Source organism: Natrix helvetica (assembly GCF_964273705.1).
Source record: "Natrix helvetica genome assembly, chromosome: 12".
Classification (NCBI taxonomy): domain Eukaryota; kingdom Metazoa; phylum Chordata; class Lepidosauria; order Squamata; family Natricidae; genus Natrix; species Natrix helvetica.
In genome coordinates this window covers 1,770,153-1,794,828 of record NC_138556.1, presented here as the reverse complement: position 1 = coordinate 1,794,828, position 24,676 = coordinate 1,770,153, and the positions used below count along the sequence as shown (strand labels likewise).

General features: G+C 45.9%; 3 protein-coding genes across 7 annotated transcripts in view; 1 reads left to right on the top strand and 2 right to left on the bottom strand.

The window, feature by feature from the left end:
* SPG11 (SPG11 vesicle trafficking associated, spatacsin) overlaps positions 1 to 5,279 on the top strand; it is a gene marked incomplete at its 5' end in the record, with an annotated part of 40,033 nt that extends 34,754 nt beyond the window's left edge. Inside the window, 3 exons of one of the 2 annotated variants that reach the window (XM_081965182.1) lie at positions 1,451 to 1,606; positions 3,748 to 3,899; positions 4,058 to 5,279. In XM_081965182.1, coding sequence (XP_081821308.1) covers positions 1,451 to 1,606; positions 3,748 to 3,899; positions 4,058 to 4,238 — 489 coding nt within the window. In that variant the 3' untranslated portion in view covers positions 4,239 to 5,279. The other variant, XM_081965183.1, reaches the window with a different exon arrangement.
* Positions 5,231 to 9,412, bottom strand: EIF3J (eukaryotic translation initiation factor 3 subunit J). The gene is made up of 8 exons (XM_081965186.1): positions 9,253 to 9,412; positions 9,053 to 9,162; positions 8,851 to 8,923; positions 8,680 to 8,771; positions 8,471 to 8,585; positions 8,078 to 8,236; positions 6,611 to 6,684; positions 5,231 to 6,109 (listed from the first exon to the last, which is right to left on the bottom strand). Exons 1-8 carry the CDS (start codon positions 9,275 to 9,277, stop codon positions 5,978 to 5,980), a joined length of 780 nt encoding a protein of 259 aa, XP_081821312.1. The 5' UTR covers positions 9,278 to 9,412; the 3' UTR covers positions 5,231 to 5,977.
* A 563-nt stretch (positions 9,413 to 9,975) lies between these two features.
* CTDSPL2 (CTD small phosphatase like 2) overlaps positions 9,976 to 24,676 on the bottom strand; it is a 36,248-nt gene continuing 21,547 nt past the window's right edge. For all 4 annotated transcript variants that reach the window (XM_081965131.1, XM_081965130.1, XM_081965128.1 and 1 more), the window contains 5 exons: positions 19,217 to 19,279; positions 19,040 to 19,119; positions 18,141 to 18,267; positions 14,266 to 14,361; positions 9,976 to 13,004 (listed from right to left, as the gene is read on the bottom strand). In XM_081965131.1, coding sequence (XP_081821257.1) covers positions 12,939 to 13,004; positions 14,266 to 14,361; positions 18,141 to 18,267; positions 19,040 to 19,119; positions 19,217 to 19,279 — 432 coding nt within the window. In that variant the 3' untranslated portion in view covers positions 9,976 to 12,938. The remainder of the gene's footprint in view (positions 13,005 to 14,265; positions 14,362 to 18,140; positions 18,268 to 19,039; positions 19,120 to 19,216; positions 19,280 to 24,676) is intronic.

Sequence of the window (24,676 nt, the reverse complement as noted above, 5' to 3'; positions counted from 1 at the left end):
TCGGTTTATAACTTGTTGCTTAGTGACTGTTCAAAGTGACAATGTCAGGCCTTCCCCTGCACTCACATGGATGCGTTTTGGGCACCTGGCAACCAGCGGTCACTTGTGGCTGTTTGCAGAATCTACCCTCATGGAACTGCAAGTTATAACATTTTTTGGCAAAAAGTGCCCTATTGTGGACAGAGAAGTTCGTTTAAGGACCTTGGGGTTCACTTGGTGTTTACAACTACCGTATTTGCTTATTGGCCACCGCAAAATAGGTCATGAAATGGAGGCCAGTCCCATGCTTTATGAGCATCAGGACATACAACTGGAATTGGAGGGCTGAATTTTAAAAGATTTAAAGGTTTCCCCTGTCCAGTTGTGACTTCAGGGGCTCATGTCCGCTTCCTAGCCTTGTCCAAGGAGGCTTCCATATCATGTGACACACGGAATATTGTTACCTTCCCACCAAAGTGGTACCTATTTATCTACTCACATTTGCATGCTTTCAAACTGCTTAGGTTGGCAGGAGCTCACCCCATTGCGCCGATGCTCACTCCGTCGCAAACCTGGGCTGCCAAGCTCAGCACCTTAACGGCTGAACCGTTGCACCCTCTGGGCCTCAATTTCTGCACTGTAATGTAATGTTTGGTCTTTTAATCTTTCCAGTACTCCGTAAGCCTGGTACCCTAGCCTTTCAGTACTTCATTTTCACTGTCCTTCCGCTATTCTTCCAAAGCCCCTTTTCCTTCTTTCCCCCTCCTCCTCCTCCTCCTCCTCCTCCTCCTCCTCCTCCTCCTCCTCCTCCTCCTCCTCCTCCTCCTCCTCCTCCTATTGCATCTAGAAGGTTCTTTCTCTTATCCTGAAGAACAAGACCTAGGTGTAGCAGATTTAAATGATGGGCAAGGGTCTTCTGCCTGCGTGTTATAAAACGCTCAGATAGTCATCCCAAAGGGGCTTTTTCAGGAGGCAACCGGGCTTCCTTATTTTTTCTTTGAAGACATTTCACTTCTCATCCAAGAAGCTTCTTCAGCTCTGACTGGATGGTGGGCAATGGAAGGATTTACATTCAGATAGTAAAAACGGTGCAACCACTTGGGTAAAGTGACGGTGGGGGCCCTTTAGCGGGAGTGCTTTACGTAGAGGAAGGCGGGAGAAAGATGAAGAGGCTCCTGCAGAACCTGAGCCCCTCCTTGGAGCAGGGGAGGCAGCCCAAGCGGTGCCCTCCGGCTCTTCTACCGCTTCTCTCCCCTTGTTGCTAGAGAAGCTTTGATGCTCCCCTTTTTCCTCACAGAATGAACTCACAGCACAACCAGTTCAGGAAACGGGTCACCAGTAACGTCACCTTTGATTTGCCAAATGCCCAAACGTTTTTGGAGCTGACGGGTGGATGCTGATGCCTCCCTTCTGGGTTTGGGGTGTTGCTCCCTCCATGCTCCGCCTGATGCCCCTCTGCTCCGGCCTTTAGGACTTCTGCGTGTGCCAGTCCTTGCGCTGCAAGAGGTTGACCAGGCTCATCACCCTGCAGCTCCACTTCCTGGCTTCTCCGCACAAAACCCAGCTGATCAACCTGAGACGGGAGAGCTTGCTGCCCTGCATCCTGGCCCTGCCCAGGTTCTACCAGGTGAGCAGGGCCTTCACCCCCTGGAAGGGTCTCCAAATGGTGGCTAAACGAGTGGCTTTAAGTCGAGGACTATCTATTATAAAAACCCCTTAAAAATGAATAATGAATTAAACCCCCCCCCCCCTAAAAAATCCAAATTCTACAGCTGGATAGCATTTGTGTAAAAAGCCACCAAAGGACACAGCTGTATAATCTCCTCCTCCTGTCAGTGAGGAATTGCCAGAACCAGGTGGGCGAAGGAGGTCCGGAAACGAAGCCAGCTGGCCCCAAACTTCAGAGTCCGTCTCAGGCGAAGGCCCGGCGGCTACTGCAGTGGGAGTTCTGCTGGGGGCTCCTCTGGCGCCACTTCCAAGGAGGGGAAGGAAGGGACCCCACAGACGTTGCAGAGAATCCCTTGGGAGGAAATTTCAGGGGAAAAGCCAGCCGCGGATCGGAGCCTCAGCAGGCCTTAGGAGCAGCAGCCGCAGCTGTCAGGGCCCTGAGGGAAGAGCCCAGTCGAAGCAGGAGGACTCTGAGGCTTCAGTCAGGCTCAGAAGACCTTGGATTGACGACCTCATTGGCAGCACCTAGAACCTCGAAGTTAGCTCCAAGTCACACCCCACACCCCCGCTTTACGGTAGTTAAAAGACTAGAACCCCCCCCTCCCAAGGTGTCTTAGGTCACATTAGCCAATCTGTCCGTCAGCAGCTCCCCCACCCCTCCTGGTCTCCGTGACCTTGGTTCTCACACGGATTCCGGCCGGTTAAGGCACCACATTCCAGTACCTTCTGACCCCCACCCCCCCACCCCAAAAGTGGCAACAGAGAAACGTAACAAAAGTAAGCAGGGCTGAAGTTCTTTCGAGGGTTGACAGCAGACTCTTCAAAATATGCAGGTGACAGAAAGTCTCTGAAGGCTGAACACACACACACACACACACACACACACACACACACACACAGAGCCTCTGCCAATCAATAGTTATGACGCTAATGGAGCCTGCTGATTAGCTTTGGAAGTCAGGAGGGCCTTAAGTGATCCACCTTAAATGAAGGCCCCCCATCCTGGCTCTCCCCCGGGGCCTTGTTAATCAAGCGTGAGAGTCATTAAGTGCCCAGAGGGTGAATCGGGTGGAGAAGAGGCAAGGGTAGGAAGACCACCACCTGCCTCTGCCCCCCCCCCCCTCAATGAGGTGCCCCATGCTGCTCTTGGGGTCCCCGCAGAGACTTGGACCTCTTCAAGTCTCTCTGGAGCTCCAGAGCTCAGGACGTCACGGTATGAATGGAGGGCAGGCCGTCCCATCACTGGTCTGTGTGGCAGAAAAGCGGCCCAGCCCTCTGTTTTCGGCAGAACTCTTCCCTCGCCCCCCCCTCTTCCTCTTCTGTCCTGCAAAGGAGGTACGAACGTGGCCTCCTGCTCCCCCCCCTCCCCCAGTGAACTCGCCTGGCCACCTGCTCCCTCTCTCTGGCAGCATCAGAGGAAGGTTTGCCAGCCTGGTGCATTCACTGGGAGACAGAGGGAGCGGGTGTCCAGGTGAGTTCACTGGGGGGGGGGGAGCAGGAGGCCACGTTCGTACCTGCCTTTGCAGGACAGAAGAGGAAGGGGGGTGGAGGCGAGGGAAGAGTCCTGCTGCTTTTCTGCCACAGACCAGTGATGGGACAGCCTGCCCTCCTTTCATACCCTGACGCCCTGAGCTCTGGCCACCTCTGAGGGGTAGGTAAGCAGTTGGCGAGGCAGTGGGCAGGAGCATGTGGAACCCGGTGGGGCATGTGGGGGGAGGAATAAGCTGTACGTATGCATTGCAGAGTCTCTGCGGTCGGTCCCAGATCCGGTCATAAGGGCGAATGACCACAGGGGTGCTGCAACACACTTAACTTTGGGATGGAGTCAGAAGTACTTTTTGTGTGTCATAACTTTGAACCATCACTAAGTGACCAGTCATAACTCGAGGACTATCTGTACAAGGTTTGCTTCCTCGCTCCCTTATGTTGCTGCAGTTTTCTGTTCCAGGATAAGGTCTGATGCTTCCTGAAGCCTCGGTGGACATTGGGCACCACCGCTGCCTCTCCCTCCCTAGCAGTGGGGAAGCGGCCTGGGGACCGGTAGGCCGTGGCTCAAAGGGACCCCCGGGATTCCCTCTGGATGCTTCCCTCTTTCTCCAGGCAGCCGTGGTGGCCGAGGCCTATGACTTCACTCCAGACTGGTCAGAGGTGCTCTATCAGCAGGTGATCCTGAAGGGCGACTTCAACTACCTGGAGGAGTACAAGCAGCATGAGCTGCTCAGGACTGGCACCTTCGAAGAGATCGCCCACAAGTGAGTCTCCTGGGCCACCCAGTTCGGCCTGTTCTGTGCAGCTGGGAAGGCGGTTTGTGGCTCCCCCTTCGGGAGCCGAGAGGAAGCGATGGGGCAGCAGCTTTTTGAGCTGGGGAAAGGAGGGCGTCCTCCGTTAACTGGCAGCCCTTCTCTTTCAGAGTCAAGCAGCAGGCAGCAGGTGAGTCTGCTGTGAGAAACCTGAAGAGGTTCTTGACCTACTGTGAGGACATTTATGTCTATTACAAACTCGCCTATGACAACCAGTTCTATGATGTGGTCAACGGGCTCTTGAACGACGCCCAAACAGGCTGCTGTCTCAACGATTTGCTGGCCAATTAGTTCATCCTGGCTGGGCAAAGTAGAACTGCAAACTAGACAAGCCAGAAAAAAAGCAACTTAGGGAGTGACATTTTCAGTCATTTAGAGGAAAAAGATTACCCAAATGGCGCGAACTGCGCAAAATAGAGGATCATTAACCTGGGACTTGGTGTCAAATACATTGACTTCTGGAGTCAGGCTGAAACGCAGCTGCCGTTGGGATTAAAACAACTTCACATTGAAGACCATCGTCCTTGGCTGAAGCTTCGAGATACTTTTGAATGATCTCGTGGCCAGAGAGCAAAACATCTCTCAATTCGACCTGGGAGTATTTCAGAACTATTTTTTCTTCTATGCCAGAAGACAAGTAGCTTTTTCAGATCTGTTTTTGGACCTATTAGAGCGGCTTTGCGAATTTGGTCCTGTTTTGGAGCTGTGAGTTGAAGCATTACAGCTATGTCACTTTTTCAGGAACTTGATGGTAGCTGTGTGCAAGGATGCATCGGGCGTATATGAATGGCTCAAAGAACCAGAAAATGCTGCTGTTCTGCTAATTTGGAGTGTGGGAAAAGCTGGTGTCAATTTAGACACACTGGGAGGAGTGGCTAAGCACAGGTCTAGCATCCAAGTCTGGTTAGACCTCCTTGGAGGCCATGGCAGTAAAGGAGGATTCCCCATTGCTTTTGCCCCTTCCTTCAGAACCATTGGGATTGGTTGTGGCTACTGACTGATTACTGTCCAGTTTAACCACCTGCATGTTTAGCAAGAGGAGCCATTATTGGATTTGCTCATGTCTTGAGAAATTACCTGTGGGCTTTTTTTGAGAATCTTCCCAATCACTGGCTATTAATGGGGGGCAGCCTCAGTCTGAAGAGGGGAGGGTGTGGCCAGAACCACCCAACCCACACGGTCCCTTGAGTGGGGTGAGAGAAGAGCCACCGCCTTCCCTTGGCAATTTGGTCCCTTGTCAACAATTGTTATTGTCCACGGGAAAAGCACAAGCTGACCAAAAATCTCAGTCCTCACAATAGTGATTTTATTAAATTAGTTGCTTTTATAAAACATTTGCAGATGTCATAATTCTGAACAGAACAATTTGCCCAACTATTGTAACTGCTGCAGTTTGCTAAGCAGGATTCCTACACATGAAAAAACCTGCAGTCTTGCGAGAGCCACCAAACCGGGTGACAAGAAACTCTCCCAAAGAATCAGCAAAGTGTCAGCGGAACTGCTCAGAGAAGGTCCTTTCCCCCTCCCAGGGCACAAAAACAGCCCCTTTGCCCCTTTCAAGCTTGGGAGTCCCATTTACAGCTACGTCCCTCAAGCCACTGAAAAAACCAAATTCTAATAGAAAAGCCATTTTAATACTACTGCAAACCCATGCAATTGCTGCAAACTGCCTTTGTTTTCTGGGTAGTTTCTTGTAAAAAAACGTAGAGTTAAGATTGTTATTAACTCTGCTGGTAATAATATGACTTCGGCCAGGTAAAAATTAATGTCCAATTTAGTGCTGCTTCGCTGCCATGAAGACACACTTTTTCGATATTCCGTTATTTCCTATCATTGAATAAAAAAATTGAGCTTCATAATTTTATTCCCTCGGCATCAAGACAGGTATTCCAATGTGTCAAGTCGTGACAGGATAACCAACAGCACAAAGATACTGCACTTAATGATTGTTGCATTTGGCAGAATTGAAAGGAAAGGAGTTGTGCTACCGTTAGGGGAGTTTGGGCAAACGAACAGTCAGAGAGAACGGATCACATGAAGTCTTCGAAGTCTTGTACGTAGCCACCATCGTAGCCACCATAGTCTTCCAGGTCATCTTTCATCGTTGCTTTTAGACCCCCACCAGGCACGACCCCTTTTTTCTTCTTTTTGGCTTTATTTTGCTGGAAAGAAAAAGGAACCGTTCAGATTTAAGAACATAACTGGACCTCGCCAATCCTGGGCTAGAAAAAGGAAAGCAAGCCTCCATTCCCTTACAAACCACTGTGCTATCCACCCCCCACCCACAAGAAGAAACCACCCGGGGTTGATGAAAGCTGAAATCCAGAATGTGTGGAAGGTACCAAATCAAGAAAAAAACCATTTGCATTTATTCTGACATGCGGTATTCTGTACCCGATGGAGTATTTACCTTCATCAGGACCCTGATCAACGTTTACAAACTGCTGTGTAAAGAAAGTAAACAGCTTGCCAGAATAAGACAAAAGGAGCATCTTCAGTTGTAGAAAGTCTAGTAGGAGCAGGAGATGTTTTCATGGAGCCGGTAGAAGCTACATTAGCTGCCAGGTGCCTTCCCCCCCCCCCCTTCCTCCCCCAGGTCAAGCAGAATATCCCAGTGGCTGCCAAAGCTTGGAAGAGCCCCCCCCCCCCCAAGAAACACCCACCTTCTCCTGCTTTTGCTTCTCACTGCATAGCACCGTCAAGGAATTGGTGATCTTTTTCAAGTCATCGACTTCCACTAAAGAAGGAACAAGGAGGGGAGGGATTATTTGCAGCTTGCTTTTTCTGCTCCAAAAAGAAGGGTGGCAAAGGAATTTTACATTACAAGAAAACCCCTGGAATACCTGGGGAAATATGTTTAGGGAAAATGCGGATAAGCTGGCAATTTATGGATAGGCAAGACACCACAGTGGTAGGGAAGGTCATATCCGGGTTATGACCTGAGGCATAATACCAACACCTGGCTCTATTATGAGCAGCCCTGCCTTCCTTCACTGAAAGCTAAGGTTAACTATGTGGCTCATAGAAAAAAATTAAAATCCAGTTGAGCCATAATCTTCCTCTGATGACCTGGACTGTAAAACTCCACGGGCTCCTAAAGCCAGACAGCCCCCCTGGAAATCCCCCACGACATCACAGCTCTTCCCCAGTGCCTGTCTCCTTCGGGCCTCCAGAGAGATTCCCCTTGGGCTCTGCTCCTTTCCCCAAACCAGAACAAGATGACAAAATGCCCTCCTGGCCAGATTTCTTCTCAAACTAAGAGATCACACATTGCAAAATATTAAGTGCTAAAACAAATATTCATTTAACTGAGTAGATGGAAGGCAAGTATGCCTTCTTTCTCCGCTGCTTTTCCTAACATTTAAAAATATCCTAAAGACTTGATGAAAAACAACACATTCAACATCTTCTATCAGCCTGAGATTACTATAAAGCATCAAGGAGAAATATGGGGTACCAATAGTTCATTGGCTCAATTCTGTTGTAATAAAGTCAACACTGGCTAAGACCTTAAAAAATGGAGGGCTACGAACACCCCCGGTTTCCCAATGAAAAACGGTATTTAATAAGGCCATTCTGACTTATCAGATGTAGGTTAAATACTAAACTTTATCATGGATGAGAGCAGAAGTTTTTTTCTCTTCAGTGAATTTTATATTACATAAATTTTTAACACAAGTTATTAGAAATTATTTTAACTTTATGAAGTGGTCTGGCTACATCTTTATAGAATACAGTAGCTGGTTAAAGCTTTGAAATTGTACGCAAGCCAAATGGACAGAAATATTAAATATGATGAACTGTTTAGGAAAATGAACACACTTTTCTCTTCCAATGATCCTGGTTTAAGGAGGTAATGTATATTTAGATACATTAAATGCAGAACATGTTGGGAATCACCCAGGTGCTTTTCTTGTAAGATAAATAGATGATCAGATAGGCTGGTTGTGGAAGAAATGTTCTACCTTAGCAGCAGCATTAAAACAGAACATACATTACAAAAACTTTTCTAGACTTGAGTTAATAATGAATTCAATCCCATTAGCCTAGTCTATTTCACTGGAGAATTATTCTAATATGTTCTTTATTTCCAAGCTAAGCAGGGTGCAAACAATAGTGAATGTACTTACATGAAATGCATATATCTCGAACTAACGTTTCCAAAAATCCAGTATAATATAGGGATTTCTCATACTGTGTTATTTTTTCTTTTAACAATTTCTCAAATTCCGTAAAATCATCTTTTGAGGATGGATTCATACTATCTATTCCACATATGCTATTTACACCTGTAAGAAAAGAGCAATGTATAGAAAGGGCTGCTGAAGCACATAAAACAATCAGCTGACAACACACTGAAAGAAACGTTCTCAAACAGGCTGGTCTGGGGACCTCCTGACATTCTTCAAAAGGGAAGTGCTTTTGGTCATGGAGACCCTCCGGCACCCTTAACAGCAAATGAGACACGTGCCAAAGGGAGGGAACCGGCTGCCGGCACCGCCTCCACACTCATCCGCACTCACCGAAGGTTTCTTTTGCTAACTCCAGGTCTGCCTCTTCCTGCAACTTCTGCAAGCGGAGCTTGTCTGCTAACTGCTCTTCCGGCGTCAGGTCTTTCGAGTCTTCCGACTCCTCTAACTTCAAAAGGGAGACAAAGCAGAAATGCCACCGCCTGTGCCCGCCCAGGCGCCGCAGAAAGGCAGCGGGGCGAGGCTGCGGGCCCTTCCCTTACCCTTTTCATCGCCTCCTCCTGCTTTTTCCGCTGCAGCTTCTCCCGCTCCTTTATCTTCTCCGCCGTTTTCTTCTTGTCGGAAACTTTGGATTCTGCGGAGAGGCCCAAGGTTAGCGGCGGCTTCCCGCTGGCGGCGCGGGGCTCCCGGGGACCCGCCGCCCGGCCGCTCACCTGGCTTGGCCTCGGCCTCCTTCCCGTCCTCCTGCTGCTGCTGCTGCTCCTCTTCCTCGTCGTCCCAGTTGTCCTGGCCGGGGCAGAGCAGAAGCGCCGGTCAGCCGCCGGGAGGCCTCCGCCGCCGCCCGCCTCCCCCAACGCACCGGGAAAAGACCCCGGGGCCCCCGCCGCCGCCCCTACCCGCCCCCCTCCCGGCCACCTTGACGTCGTCGTCCTCGTCCTCGCCGGCCCAGCGGTCCCTGGTCACCACGGCGGGGGTGGGCCCCAGGCGCCCGGGCAGCGGGTCCGGCGCCTCGAAGGTGTCCGCGTCTGCGGGGACAGAGAAAGGGTGAGCAGAGGGCCCGGGCCCGCCTGGCCGGAGGGAGCGGGAGGGGGCAGCGTCGGGGGCGCCCGACTTACCCCAGGAGTCCGCCTCGGCCGCCATCTTGCCCGCCGCCCTCTCGCTCTCTCTCGCGGCTCGCCCAGGCCAGCAGGCAGAAGGGGCCGCGCGGGGCACGTCGGAACTTCTGCCCCGCCCCCTACGCGCTTTCTGCTTCCGCCGGCGTCCCCGGAAGAGGCAGGGCGGAAGCTACGGGACCCGCCCCTACTGCCTCTCGCGGGAGGACGGCCTGGCGACGCTTCCGGAGGAGGCGGGGCCGGGAGGGAGTGGCCTCGGCCCACCCGCCGCTCCGCCCACCAGACAAACCGGTGGCCGCGGCAGTCAAGGAGGGCGACTGGCTTCAGCCTGAGGCGGCTGTTTAGTGCCGGCCTCTTCCTGGAAGATAGTCCGAGTCACCTGGGCTCACCAGAAGGCCGCGAAGTAGTTCCCTTTTAGGGCCTCCATGCGCCGCTCATCCCTCAGCCGAAGCCCAGAGGCCTGTCTGTATCCTGACGGCTCTTGCGCAGCCCCACTCGGCCAATATTCTAAGAGTGTTCTCAACCTTGGCGACTTTAAATCCTATGGACTTCAACTCCCAGAATCCCCCAGCCAGCATAGCTTGGCTGGGGTATTCTGGGAGTTGAAGTCCACAGGACTTAAAAGTTGCCAAGGTTGAGAAGCCCTGTTCTAACACAAGACGGAGCCTTCGTTTATCAAACACTTTCACATTTCTACTGAAAATTAAAAACCAGACTTGCACCAAATTACAAAATGATAGTTTAATAAGTATTTACAGAGCAGCCTGCAGCGGTTGATTTTGGTTGTCCTAAATAGGATTAAGTTGCCCACATTACCCATCATTTTAGACTAAAACCTCACATTCCTTCCCCCCCCCCTCCTCTCTTCAGGGATCGCTGTTGTTATTTGCAGTATTCCACCTTAACAAAAAGGTTATTAATTTTGTTCATGAAAACGCACATTTGCTTTAAAAAGTTACTCTAAAAAGATGCTGTACAATTCCCTTGACATAACAGAGAAATGTCCGTTGTATTGTTCAAGGCAAGGTCTGCTGTTCAATGTACTTGTTAGTGGATTTGCAGAAAATAATCTCTGAATGCCTCATAGCAAACTATCGTAATAAGAAAATCACCCACTCGCTCTCTTATCCCCCAAAGTTCCACACACGGCCGGCATCCGCTGTTCCTCCGAAGAGAGCCCTTCTCTTCACAGTTGTGTTTTGAAGCCGGGGAAGACCAATGGGCTGGCTTTCTACACAAACCCGGAGCCCCTCGCCCGCTCCATGGGCCCAGGCTCCCTTCTGTAGACCACTGGCAAAGAGTTCTGAGCTATCATCATTAGAAGATGCAGAGGAGTAGCTTGGACTAATTATTACTACCTTCTCTTAAATCAAAAATAATCTGAGTCAAGGACACTCCTACATTGCTCATAATGATGATAATCCACTTTCATAGATTTGAGAGCATTTAACATTTCCAAAATCAAAAGGATCAATAAAGCTGTTACTAGCAAAACAAAAAGTGGTACAGGGATCACCTCTGGGAAAACACACATACACACGCTTACTTACATTATATATAATGTGTGTGCTTATGTATATATTTATATATATATTTATATATATATATATATATTATAGTAACATTATGTACATTTTATTTCAATAAAGACATTTAAGACAAAACAGCGTAAAGATGCCCAGATGTCCTAAAGATAAATACAGTTCAAAGATTCTCATTAAAATGAATCTGTAGCATTTTCCCGCAAGCAAAATACCTTTCTTTAAATACAAAAAAAGTCAGCATTTTGGATAGCAAATGCCTTTTTTTCTCTTTTCACAGAAAATTCACCATAATTCTGTGCTAAATGAATAATGATTTCCCATAAAGCAGGCTTACTCTACATGCTAACTTTTTAACAGTTCAGTGACACATCTGCTAGCTACATATATAACAGATAATATAGTAAGAAAACACTCAACCTGATGAAAAGTTAAAATCTTCATTAATACATTGGAAAAAGTTGATATAATTCATGCCTTTTAAAATCAAAAAATACAAAAATTAAATGTTTTCCTAAAAAGATTTTCCTTATTTTAAGGACTCATTCAAAAATGAAGCTGCATGTAATTTGTACAATAAAATTGTACAAGTAAACAGGTAATATACATAAAAAATTAATTGACATACTTCTCAATTATCAGTTGTCCACCTTTAATTTCCAATACTGTTCTTTCTTTAACAAGCATACAAAATATCAAACTTCTCTTTAGAAAAAGTGCCATTCTGCAACATCCTTTACATAAAAACAGCCCAAGCCTGTGGCGTGTCTATGCGGTTTAGAGGCAAAGCTTACTAACTTCTACAAATTTTTCCCTTCCATAAAAAGCCTCCAAAAAAGGAGAGTACGCTCCATTAAAAAAATATCAGCCTCTTGCGTAACCTGCATTAGAGAACCAAGGCTTGAAAACTATTTCCATATAATATAGAAAACCACTATGATAGCATATCAGCTGCACTGGCAGCAAAGAAGTGTCCAGGACCACAAGAGCAGGCAGGGTGACGGTGGCGCATAGACGAAGCCACACCAAACTTTCAAACTGACTGGCGCTACCTGCAGGGAAGAGGGCCAACCCATGCAAGCCTTGATTGCTCTTCCTATTCTCATTTGTGGAGATCCTGGTGCGGCAGGAACTGAACTGCACTACACGAAGCAGATTCTCAAGGACTCCTACAGACAGGAGACTGAGGCACCGCTTTCTCTCTCTCTCTCTCTCAGCTGTGCACATAAGAAATCATCTGTCCACAAGTACATGCCATCACGATGGTTTAAATATTCTGCATATTAGTAATTCTTATATTTCTTATCTAGCCAGTCTCTTGATTTTTTTAAAAAAAGATTTCCACTACAGTAGAATATTACAGAGAATATATATATATATATATATATATATATATATATATATATATATATATATATATATATATATATATATATATATATATATATATATATATATATATATATTCGATCGTACATAGAATAAAACTAGATGATTTTTAAAAACAAATATACAGTATGCAGGCAGACAAAGCAGGAAAATGGCCTTTCAATCGAATAATAAAAATGAATAAAACTTGGCTATTCCCAGAAAAATATGAAGTCACCTCAACTAAAAGGAATGCATAATGAAATTCTAAAATTGAATACAGATCAAAAATGTAAAAAGGTTATAAACCTTAACAGGAAAAAAATTACTGGCCATTCCTGTTGAAATGAGAATTTTAAAAGTAACACAAAGTGGCTACAAACCCACTTAGAGAGCACCAAACAGAGAGAAAACAAGAGTCCATTTTCAATCTCTGTGATTTCATAAATCCTGTATTTTTATAGGAGAAACTGCTGGTGGCAGAAACAGAATTCTTTAAAAATGGCAGGTGTTCTGTACATTAAAAAGTATTGGAGTTGCACTAGACCTAAAGACTTTTCTGTTCTAGCCTATCTACTATACTGCACGTCTTTCCATTTGGCGATATAGAAAGTTCTTCTGTAACCCTTTTATTACTGATGGGCACCAGAGATAAGAAAAGCGAGAAAGGGTACAAAAATGCAAAAATTTCAACAGTAATGGCAATGTTTTTGTTCTAGTCCAAAAAGAAAAAGGATCCTGCATTTTCTTTCCCTTCAGCTCTTTGACCAAAGATTGAGTTTAATCGGGGGGTAGTAAGTCATGCAAGCGAAATCTGTCTCGGATGTGCGGCCGAACATCTTCATTCTAGAGACGGGGAGAGCAAAACAAAACTTTACCATCTGTCATGTATTACAGTGAAGCTAATTTGTGATAATAACCCTTGAAATTAGGAGCACGCTCAGAAACTGCTGCTTTTTATTGCAGAGAGAAGAAAGGGAGCCGAGAGAGGCTGAAATCCCGTCTGCGTGGCCTTAATTTTCAACCAATTGCCACATTCAAAGAAAACAAGACACGGGGTGCTGAAATATCCTCCTACATTTTCTTCCAAACCACGATTCCTCTTATGTCCCTCCTGTAACAATTTCAAATCTGTGTCCAACATTTTATGCTAGTTTATGGTTACTGAAATATCTGCAAGTTCAGAATTTCTATTTAGTGAAGTTAGTCCTACTGACAATTAGCAGTATGCACCAGCTTTAAATGTTCCCAAATTCAAACTCAGGCTTGTCAAGAAATGTGGCTTTATTGGTCCCTGTAATCTCACTCCAGGTGATGGCTAACAAGCATTGCAGACATCTTCCAAGCCCCAGATGTTTTTCTGTGGAGATACAGTACTTTTGTGAGGTTGCATTATGAAACCTTCAGCTCTAGTCGACATGCTTAAAATTCTGATTAAAATGCGCATTCTAAAAAAATAAAATCCACTCATACATTGAGTATGGACAGGAGATTACAGATAGTCCTTAACTTGCAAGCACAGTTGAGCTCAACATTTCTGTTGCGAAGCGAATCAGTTGTTAAGTGAATTTTGCCTCATTTTACAGTCTTTCTTGTCACAGCTGTTAAATGAATCACTGCAGCTGTTAAGTTAGTAACATGGTTGTTAAGCGAATCTGGCTCCCCATTGACTCTGCTTCTCAGGTCACGTCATAAATGTGTGTCAGTTGCCAAGCACCTCAATTTTGATCACCTGACTCTGGGGATGCTGCAAGGGTCACAAGTGTGAAAAACGGTCATAAGTCACTTTTTCAAATGCCATTATAACTTCAGTCACTGAACTATTGTACGTTGAGGACTACCTGTACTCTAAAAGCTCTACAAAACATCCTCTTGCTTGACCTCTGACAGAGGATTCACCTTTAAGAGGCTAGAAAAAATTCATTCAAACCTATTTTTGGACAGATCAGGGAAACTGTGCTGCTCTAAAATGGAGAGAGTGTTCCCTAAAGGAAGGTGTCATGTGATGCAAAGACATCTGAAGCTGTTTCCTAAACTATCCTGAACTGTGCGATTTTGATCTATGAAGATTTAAGAAGAAGAAAAAATATATTTAAAGAATACTTACCAGTTCTACAAGTTTTTCCAGAAAAGGAATCAACTTTAGAAGTTCATTGTCATTTTTATCCATGAACCAGCTTTCTATAGGAATTCCATTTGAAAGCTAAATCAGTAAAAAAATAAAATAAAGAGGTAAAATAAGGTGCTACAGTTGCTAGAAAGAGATTCCCTCATCAATTCAAGGTTTTAAAAACTCTTCCCAAATGTGAAAGGGGGTGGGCAGGATGGCGAGAACCGCTGAAAACATCTCTGCACATGTTCGTTTTGCTCAGGAGAGATGGCAGCGATCATTTACATAAATTGCATGCTCAAAGAATATTCAGGGTAAGAAGGTGCACCAAAAATTTCACATTTGGAAATAAAAAACGTGACACCTATTCCAATGTTCAACAAAGGGGAACAGGATGAGAAGTCTATAGACCAGACAATCAAATGAGGGAGGTGTGCTGCCTCCCTGGAGTGAAAATAAAAGACAGCCTGACTAAAATAATCAAGCCAAAAGATGACTGTCCTTTCCTTCTCATTCATGTGGGGACAAATGAAATGACAACGAACCTGAAAACAATATCAAGACTGTAAGTAGCTCGGCAAGAACATGAAGGAGTTAGGAGCACAAGTGGTGTTTTCATCAGTACTTCCAACAAAAGGCACACAAACAGTGTTCTATCTAGGAGACCTGAACGGTGTAATAAAGGTATACCTCCTGAGCGGTTCACAGCTAGTGTGGTTAGAGTAGGTGGTATTCATAATGAACCCCATACGTACCAAAAGATAGGGTCATGGTCATTGCCTAAAGAACAATGAGGATGCCGAAGTTAAAGAGAACTTTAAGATAAACCAAAGTGAGGAAACTGAGCTAGTGAAAAGAGAAAGTAAAGGTATCCAGCCAAGAGATGGTAAACAGGATGCAATGGAGATTAATGAGACAGAATGTAGAGAGTCAGTAGATAATGAACATAGTAGTTCCAGCAGCAATAGTAGTAATAATGGTACTAGTAGCATTTGTAGCAATGAGAGTAGGAATCCAAGCAGGAGGCAAGGATATAATAGAAATAGAAAGCAACATGAATGTTAAAGCATTCAGCTGTTCAACTTTAAATGGGAGGAATGCAGGGTAATGCCGATTTAATAGCTGACCAGCTGCTGTAAGGGTATAAACCAAGATGATGACATGAGGATGAGTCAACAGTCACTGTCACTTTAAGAAACTGTATATATAAGGGAGGCCATGTGAGGGCATCTCTCTCTCTCTCTCTCTCTCTCTCTCTCTCTCTCTCTCTCTCTCTCTTCCTGTGTCTCTCTCCATAGTGGTTCCACGTGTAGAGTTGAAGATTGATTGATTTCCCAGTATTTGCCTGATGTGTGTGTGTGTGTGTGTGTGTGTGTGTATGTATGTATGTATGTATATATAAGTCAGGTATATAAACAACTGTTTGAAAGATAAAACCACTGTGTATTGTATTTTGCTCCTGGGTTGTCTCAAAATAGTAGTCACGCTGTGCCCACTCTAACAGAAATTATGGCATAAATCAGCTGTAGTGGTCCCAGTGGTTATGGGCACACTTGGTATCCTAGCAAAAAATATTGGACAACATTTAAGAATATGTACACTGACAAAATTTCCACCTGCCAATTACAAAAGATCACTGTGTGATCCGCACATTCCTGGGAAGAACTTGATGATGCACATGAAGGTCAACACAAGTTAAAGAGCTGGGAGCTGTTTACTACAATCACCACCTGGGCACCTTTCAAGTTGAGAACATCAAGCACCCTGAAGTGAAGATGAAGGCCAGAAGTGAAGACGTCAGAGAGTGAAGAAGTCCAAGCTCAGAGGAAGTAATACCATCAAGGCAATGCCAGTCATACAAAGCTGGAATTGAGGACAGAAGCAGAATTAAAAGCCCTGGATAGGAAGACCAGAAAACCGAGGACTATGAATCAGGCCCTTCTTCATCCATGCAGCAACGTCGGCAGACTTTATGTACAGGTACAAGTGGAAGTGGAATGTTGCAAGAACACCAGTTGAAGAACACAAAAAAATTGCTTTGGAAGAATATTTGAAGGACAGGGAAGAGGATGCATTGAAGCGAGTATACCAGGAAGCACTACTGAGTGCCGGAGAGACTATACTGGCCTATAAAACAGACCAAATGAAGGATAGAAAAGAGACATGGCAAGAAAAAGCATTACACGAGGACATTAAAAATAGTAGGCAATGAAGATTAACAAGACTTACCTAAGAACTGGGAAAGTTGAAGAAAGAGACAGGGGGGCTAATTCTGGCTGCACAAGCCTTAAGAACAAATGCAAGCAAAGCAAGAATTGAAAAGACAATGACAACAAAGGCCACCTCTACAAAGAAGCTGAAGGAACCGTGACCATCTGCAGGAAGACTCAATACAACAGCAGGACAAAGTGGTGCATTGGGATATCTGCAAGAAATACCACTGGCCTAGAAGCAAGAAGTGCTGGGACTACAAGATAGAAGATGAAGAAGCTAAAATGCTGTGGGAATTTGGAATTCAAATGAACAACCATCTGTCATATAATATCCCAGATATAACAATTGTTGATAAAAAAGACAAAAAAATGTCTGGACACTGCAAGACCTGGAGACAGCACAATAGAAGAGAAAGAATGGTAGAAAATGACAAAATGCAAATACAAAGACCTGCAAATAGAAGTAGAATGACTCTGACAAAAGAAATAAAAGATAGTACGAGTAGTAAATAGGCACCTTGGGTTCCCCATCGCAAAACATGTGGAGCATTACTTGAAAACCACTGATATTGACAAATTCACCATCACTCAATTGCAAAAAGCAGCTTTGCTTGGAACAGCTTACATTTTGGGAGGATACCATCAAACATCTGCCTATCCCAGATGCTTCGGAAGGAGTGACGGTGGATTAAAATGCAAAGCCCCATCAAAACATATGGCTTGCTGTGCGATCAACCATAATAAATTCATAAGTTGCCTGACTGTCAACAACTCTGGGCGGTTTAGAAAACATTAAAAAAGAGTCAATATTAAAAAAATAAGATAGCAAACAAAATGATCCTGGATGTGGCAGGAACAAAATTTGTGGATCCTTTAGAAATATCTGTAGTTGTGCATTATTGGTACTACCATGTGCTCAGGACTAGAGGTCCTCATGGAGATTGATGGACATTCTGGTTAAGCAAACAACACAAAAAGTACTGCACCACGGCCTGCAATTTTACTGAGCCAGCATTGACTCTGTTTTGGAAAAGATCTGCAAAACTTTGGCTGAACTGCATTCCTCTGTAGGGCAACAGGAGGCAGCAATCTCCTTCTGGTTTGGTGAGCAGGAAAACCCTTCATCTGAAATCTGCAGGGGTTTATTTAATAAGGGTATTATTCACTTCCAAAATCTGTGTCACGAAGAGTCTGGTCCCTTTAGTCTCCTCTTGGATTGTCTTCCCCAAAAGGAATATGCTGGCTGGCTCAGGTGTTCAAGGCAGATCGAGGACAGTGCAACGTTTGTGTGCCGTTTGCTTTACCAGAATCTCCCTTCTTGGGACATGGATGATGCTTCGATTGCACTGTAGTTCATGGAGCGCAGGAGTATGGCTGCATCTATGGGGAGGGGGGGGGTTGTTTCGCACCTTTCTCTTGGCTGTCTCTCTGTTGATTTCTGGGTATATGAGAGCACAGAGGGTGGACTGGCCTTGAAGTGAAGACCGGTTGAATCTGGGGACTCCAGTGCAGAGCCCAAAAATCACCATGGAGGAAGGCATCGCTGGATGCCTTCCACACTGCTGACCAGAAAACAATTTAAAAATGCCTCAACAGATGCAGAGAATGATTTGAAGGAGACTTTATATCGGAAGCATGACCTAGAGGAAATAAACTCACCTGGTAGGCAAAGGCTTGTGGTGAATTGTCGATGATGATCGTTTTTGAGAGATCTCTACCAAGGATATTTAAATCTTTTATGTAGTTCCCTTGCACACAAACGCAATGTTCACGGAAAAGTCGATGCCTATATTTAAGAACAAATTTAGGTTGCATACAGACTGTCGTCAAAAAACCTTCTGTGCTTTAAGGACCATCTTCTGGATAACAGAGCTTTCTTATTAAAAAGGAGATTAAAAATGCCAAGATGAATTGTTTCTCAATTCAAGGATTCAGCTGGTTAGCCATGGCAATGCAATAGGGTCCTAGCTTAGGGGCTCAAGCAAACCAGTCCTGGCCCCCGCCCCCATTTGCTGTTTCTTCTCTTCCACATGCTCTCATTATTACATAGAACTAACCTGAAATCTTGTGGGGGACATAAAGCAAAGGGCCTATCAGTCAGAATTAACTGCAGTCCACTTGTAGAATGGGCCTGCTCCTAACTATCCTAATGAGGGCTGAGTAGTCTTTGGACAAGCAGGAGGAAGGAACTAGTCCAGTGGCAAACACTTTAAAGCAAGCCTCTTCTCAGGCCTGCATAACTTGAAATATTGTGTCTGCTGGGAGCAAGGATATTTGGCCGGCCTCCCTGAAGCAATTTCTAGCATGTGGAGGAAAAGTAGAAATCAAGTAAAGGACTATTATAGGCTAAAGCTACCCTGTAGGGCTTGGTCAGATACTGGTGAAAGATAACAATCTCCGGGTTGAAAAATTTTAAGGATGTGAAGACATGTTAAGAGCAGGGCTGTTAGCAGCTTATTATCCCCACTACACATTAGGTATTACTTAAAGTAGAATTAAATATACCTATTTTGTTATTCTGGTTAAATAACACCCGACAGTTTTCAATTCAAGCTTACCTGACCAGCTGCTTTTTAGGATCCAATATATTCAGCAATTTGTCTGCATAGACCTTTTTAGAAGCAGTGAAAAGAATGATCTATAGGACAGAAGGGGAGAGGCAATTGCAATCCATACTATCAAAAAAAAGTAAAGAACTTGAGTATCACACAAAAATTTTAAGCATCTTCCATTACCTCATAAATTTGGGACATACATTCCAAGAATTCTCTGAAAAATGGTCTTAACCGCACATAAACCTAAAAAGAGAACAAAAAGTAACCTTAACTATGGAACACAAAGAAGATTTATTTCAAATGGTAGAGTCTTCAGAAATTACAGAGTACGGTACACTGTCTAATATATTAACATTATTTATTTTAACTTCTAAGAATCTATGAAAAAGTAATAGTAATCAGTATATTTGTAGAAAGACGTAGCTATAATAGCCTTTGGAGGTGGCCTTTTTCTTTGAACATTCTGTTTATTAGAACAGAAACACAACAGAGACACTCTTTTATAAAGACAAACTTTTGAGATTTAAGATTCTTTTTCAGTCAGAACTTTCACCAGACTGACAAGTCAGTTTTATCAGAAACATTTTTATATCCAAGCAATGCAGAATTCCCAGGAAAAGCACTTTTTACGTCACTAAACAGAATTTTGTTTTTCAAGTACAATGCTCAAAACGACCGTTGACTTACCTGAACGGTCCTTCTATGTGTGCTGCGAGGGGAATCCAAGCATGGGTTAACTTTGTCCATTAGCCTAGAGACTGAGTTATGTAATTGTTGACCACGCCTCCTCTGACTGGGTAGTTCAGTTTTGTACAAAGGCTCAGCCGACCCAAGAGAAGCAATGAGTGACATATAAACAGTAAGTAGACGCCTTGCATGCGTGTGTGTGTGATTATGAAGTCAATGCCAATGCCCGGACCAGCCGAAGCCGAGGGCGGGTTTGGATTCCCCTCGCAGCGCACATAGAAGGGCCCTTCAGGTAAGTCAACGGTCGTTCTCCTGTGCGTTGCTTGGGGAATCCAAGCATGGGACATGCCAAAGCAATGAGTCTCAAGGGCGGGACGCCGGCTGGTCAAGGGCCGTGGATGCAACAACCCTCTGTAAGACGCGTCGCCCAAAGGAAGCTTCTGCCGAGGCATATTTATCCACTTTGTAATGGCGGATGAAGGGCGACGGGGATGACCAGGTCGCCGCCCTACAAATGTCCTCCACCAAGACCTGAGTTGCCCATGCCGCCATGGTGGCCGCACTCCTGGTGGGTGAGAATCCCCTGCACGAGCTCTATCCGGTTGTCTGGTATTCTCCACGGCCGGGAAATTGAGAGATGGACCAGGTCGGCATACCAGGAGCATCTGGGCAACATTGGCGCTATCAGGAGACCTTCCGCCCTCTCCAACAGAATCTTCTGTATGACTAATGGTACGAGTGGGGGAGGCGGGAAAGCGTATAGGAGACCTTCTGGCCAGGGGCTGCTCAGAGTGTCGGTGCCTTCCGCTCCCGGAACGTAATACCTGGTGAAGAATCTTGACAGGTGTGCATTGTGTGGTTGAGAAAAGAGATCCACCTGGGGTCGCCCGAATCGGTGTTCTAGTTCCCAATCCGCCTGTACATTGGCTGTGCCCGAAAATGTGCTCTGCCTGTAGTGATAACAAGTGGGACTCTGCCCAATGCAGAAGACATTCCGCTTCCAGCATCAAGGCTCGGGACCTGGTGCCTCCCTGGCGGTTGAGGTGCGCCTTGGAGGCCACATTGTCTATGAGAATCAACACGTGATTGCCCATCACCAGGTCCCGAAAGTCTCGGAGGGCTAGGCGGATCGCTCGAAGCTCCAACCAGTTGATGCTGTTCAGATGGTTGATTTCGGAGTCCATCAGGTGTCTCTTTACCTGGCACATGGTACCAGACATCTGATGAAGCACCTCGGGGGAAGTGCGAGAAATTCCAGGGTGCCGCCCAGCCTCACGGTCTGGAGTGCCCACGCGTCTGAGGTGGTTTCTGCCCACTGGGGGCCCCCAAACAGAGCCCCCCCTTGAAGGGGGTAGAGGCAAGACGCCATTTGGAGCGGAGATCAACTTGCCAGTGGCGAAGCCAGAGTAGCCGGCGGGATGCCACGTTGGACGCGACTGAGATGCATTAAGTGTAGCATCTGAAGAAAACTCGTGCTGCCACCAGTTTGTTTACATCCTGGTGTAGTCACAGGTCTTCAAGTGGAATCCTAGACTGTAGTTGCTGCAACCAAACCAAGGAGGTTCTGTTGATGAAAGAAGCTGCTGTGGCAGCGGGTAACGCCTGGTGTGTCTTGAGGATGACCAGTTCGGCCTTGCGGTCCTCGGCTTTGAGGCCCTCCGAAATCTCAGAAGGTATCAAGGCCGGAGAGGCTAGAGCCGCTACTGGGGGATCCACAATAGGGAACTGAAGGAGTTCGTCCAATTCAGGTGTGGAAGCATAGAGCTTCCTGTCCCCATTACTAGGGGAGGAACAGCCGTTGGTTGGGACCACTGTTTCTGGACCACGTCCAGGAATAGCTTAGGAACAGGCATCACCTCCTGCTCCTGCACCTGTTCTGCGAAAAAATGGTCAGTGGAATCAAGGTCCACAAAATGGCCAGTGTGAACACCTGCTTCGGCGCGAATCTCAAATTGCAAATAAAGATGGCTGCTGTTCTATGCCTGTCCGGAGGGGAGGAAGTCGACGGCAGCTGAAATGGCTTGGCAGGCTCACCCAAGCGCTAGACGGCAACTCGCCTCTCAAAATGGCCGCTGGAGCCAGGCCGCAATGCCCTTCCCAGAGATGGCGAAGCAATCAGAGTAACTAGCAGGAAGTGCTATCGGCGGGCCGTCACAGCCCGCGCCGACACGAGAGCGGCGAACCAACTCACACCACGGCCACACATCAGTAAAGAGGGCGGCAAACCAACCCTCTGCTGATTACACCCGCTCCTGCGCCTCACTAGCAATTAGTCTGGCGCACGTTCCAGCAGTCGCGAGGAAACAAGAGAACCACTGAAAACACAAACCCGACAATCGCAGTCCAAAGGAAGGAATCCAAGTCTAATGAGCTAATTTTGTCTATTATCCTAGAGGAGAAAAAAAATCTGCGTCTCTAAGGCTGGACTGAGTTAAAAAACTGAACTACCCAGTCAGAGGAGGCGTGGTCAACAATTACAAAACTCAGTCTCTAGGCTAATGGACAAAGTTAACCCATGCTTGGATTCCCCTCGCAGCACACAGGAGAACTCAATTGAATAAATTTATGTAGTTAACATTTTCTTTGTCTACCTTTTCCACCAGAAGTCACCAGCAAAGACATGGTTTAAGATAAATATTATTCTTAGGTATCAGATGCTGAGATCATGACCATTATATCAAAAGTCCTATGGCTATGCCTGCACCACTGGGATAATAAATGCAAATAAAAAGGGAGTCCACTTTGGTTGTGAAAACTTCAAGACTCTTTCCCCTTGACAAGCACCTCCCGGAGGCCAGGTTTAAGAAAGCACAAAAGACCAATTCTGCTTTGGTGAAATGCTGAGCGGAAACTGGCTCAGGCCCTTGGAAATAGTTCTTGCCTTTGAAAGGGTCCCCACCAACAGAGAATAGTCACAGATCAGTATCTCCTCACCAAGACCTCAGCCAAGTATGGCAATAAATTAACCCGTCTGGTCCAAAGAATAAAAGAGGCATTACAGGTAGTCCTCAACTTACACCAGTTCGTTTAGTGACTGTTCAGTTACAATGGCACTGAAAAATATGACTTATGACCATTTTTCAGTTATGACCTTTCCAGCATCATGTGATCAAAATTCAGATGTTTGGCAACTGGCTCATATTTATGACCGTCGCAGTGTCCTGGGGTCATGTGATCACCTGTTGTGATCTTCTGACAAACAAGGTCAACGGGGAAGCCAGATTCTCTTAATTCACTTAACAACCAGGTTACTACCAGTGATTCACTTAACAACTGTGACAAGAAAGGTTGTAAAACAGGGCAAAACTCCTTAATAAATAACTCCCTTAACAGCATACATTTTGGGTCTCAATTGTCATCATAAGTCAAGGACTACCTGTATTTAATTATAAAGTGTGAAAAGCAAATTTCTTGTCCATGACCATTAATTCATGATGGATTCGTAACTGGCTGACCAACCACACTCAATGTGTAGCCCTCAATGGAACTGCATCTACACGGAGGGAACTACTCAGTGGGGCACCCCATGGCTCTGTTTTAGGCCCAGTTCTCTTCTACATCTTCATCAATGATTTGAAGGAGGGAATAAATGGGGAACTCATCAAATTTGCAGACAATACCAAGCTGGCAGGAATAGCAACACTCCAGAAGACAGGCTTAAGATACAGAAGGGTCCTGACACACACTGAGCGCTATCTAACAAAATGAAATTCAATGGTGAAAAAAGTCAGGTTCTACATTTAGGCAAGAAAAAACAAATGCCCAGGTACAGTATATGTGATATCTCACTCAATAGTAGTAACTGTGAGTGATCTTGGAGTCCTAGTGTACAATCACTTAAAAAGGCACCAGCTGCCAAAAAAGCCAATGTCAACACTGAACTAAACCTGCTAGAGGCCATTTCCTAGTTCATCACTGCCACACTGTATGGGAGGAGATTGGAATGCACTACTAGACACAACATTGAACGTTCTTGTGAGAACCAAGGCCATCTCCTAGATCCGTGTTGGCGAACCTTTTGTGACTCGCGTGCCAAAAGAGGGGGGAGCGTGGGGGGGTCGGTGTGCAGACCCCCGTTATGCGCACGACCCCAACACGCATACGAGCACAACCAGTGCTCCCCCCCCCATTTTTGGTGTGTTTTTTTCGCCCTCCCCAGGCTTCGGAGGCTTTATAGGAGCCTCGTGAGGGCGAAAACAGCCTCCCCCGCCCCTCCGGAGTGTGAAAACCGGCCCTATTGGGAAACCGGTAGTCTGTTCCCGAACTGGTTTTAGCCCTCTGGAGCCTTTAGGAGGCTTCCCTGAAGGCTCTAGAGGGCTAAAACCGGAAGTAAGTTCCCAAACTTCCGTTTTGCCCGTAGGGCCAGTGTTTCGCGCTCCGGAAGCTCCTGAAGCGGGCAAAAAATGGCCTCAAAAGAATGCTGAAGTCAGCTGGCCAGTACCCGCATGCATGCTGGCTAGCTGACAGGGCAATGCCTTGCGTGCCCGGACAAATGGCTCCGTGTGCCACCTGTGGAACGTGTGGCATAGATTCGCCATCAGTCCTAAGTGATGGAGGGAAAGGGAGAAGAGTGCATGAGGAGCCTGCCAATTAATCTAATTGGCCAACGTGACCAGTGACACTGGATTTATGCTTTTAAATTTAATTATGCTGAAACAAAGATTCAGAGTTGGTTTTCAACCAAGTGTGGTGATATGATTTACAGAAGTTCTTTGAGGAAGAGCTTGGCCTCAAAGTTCCGCTTTTCTTGGGTTCATTAGTTGGAACCTTTTCAGCCAAGACAGTTCTAGGCTGCATCAACAGAGGGATAGAATCAAGATCACCTGAAGGGTTAATACCACTTAATAATGCCTTGGTAAGGCCACACTTGGAATCCTGCATCCAGTTTTGGTCACCACGATGTAAAAAAAATGTTGAGACTCTAGAAAGAGTGCGGAAAAGAGCAACAGAGGT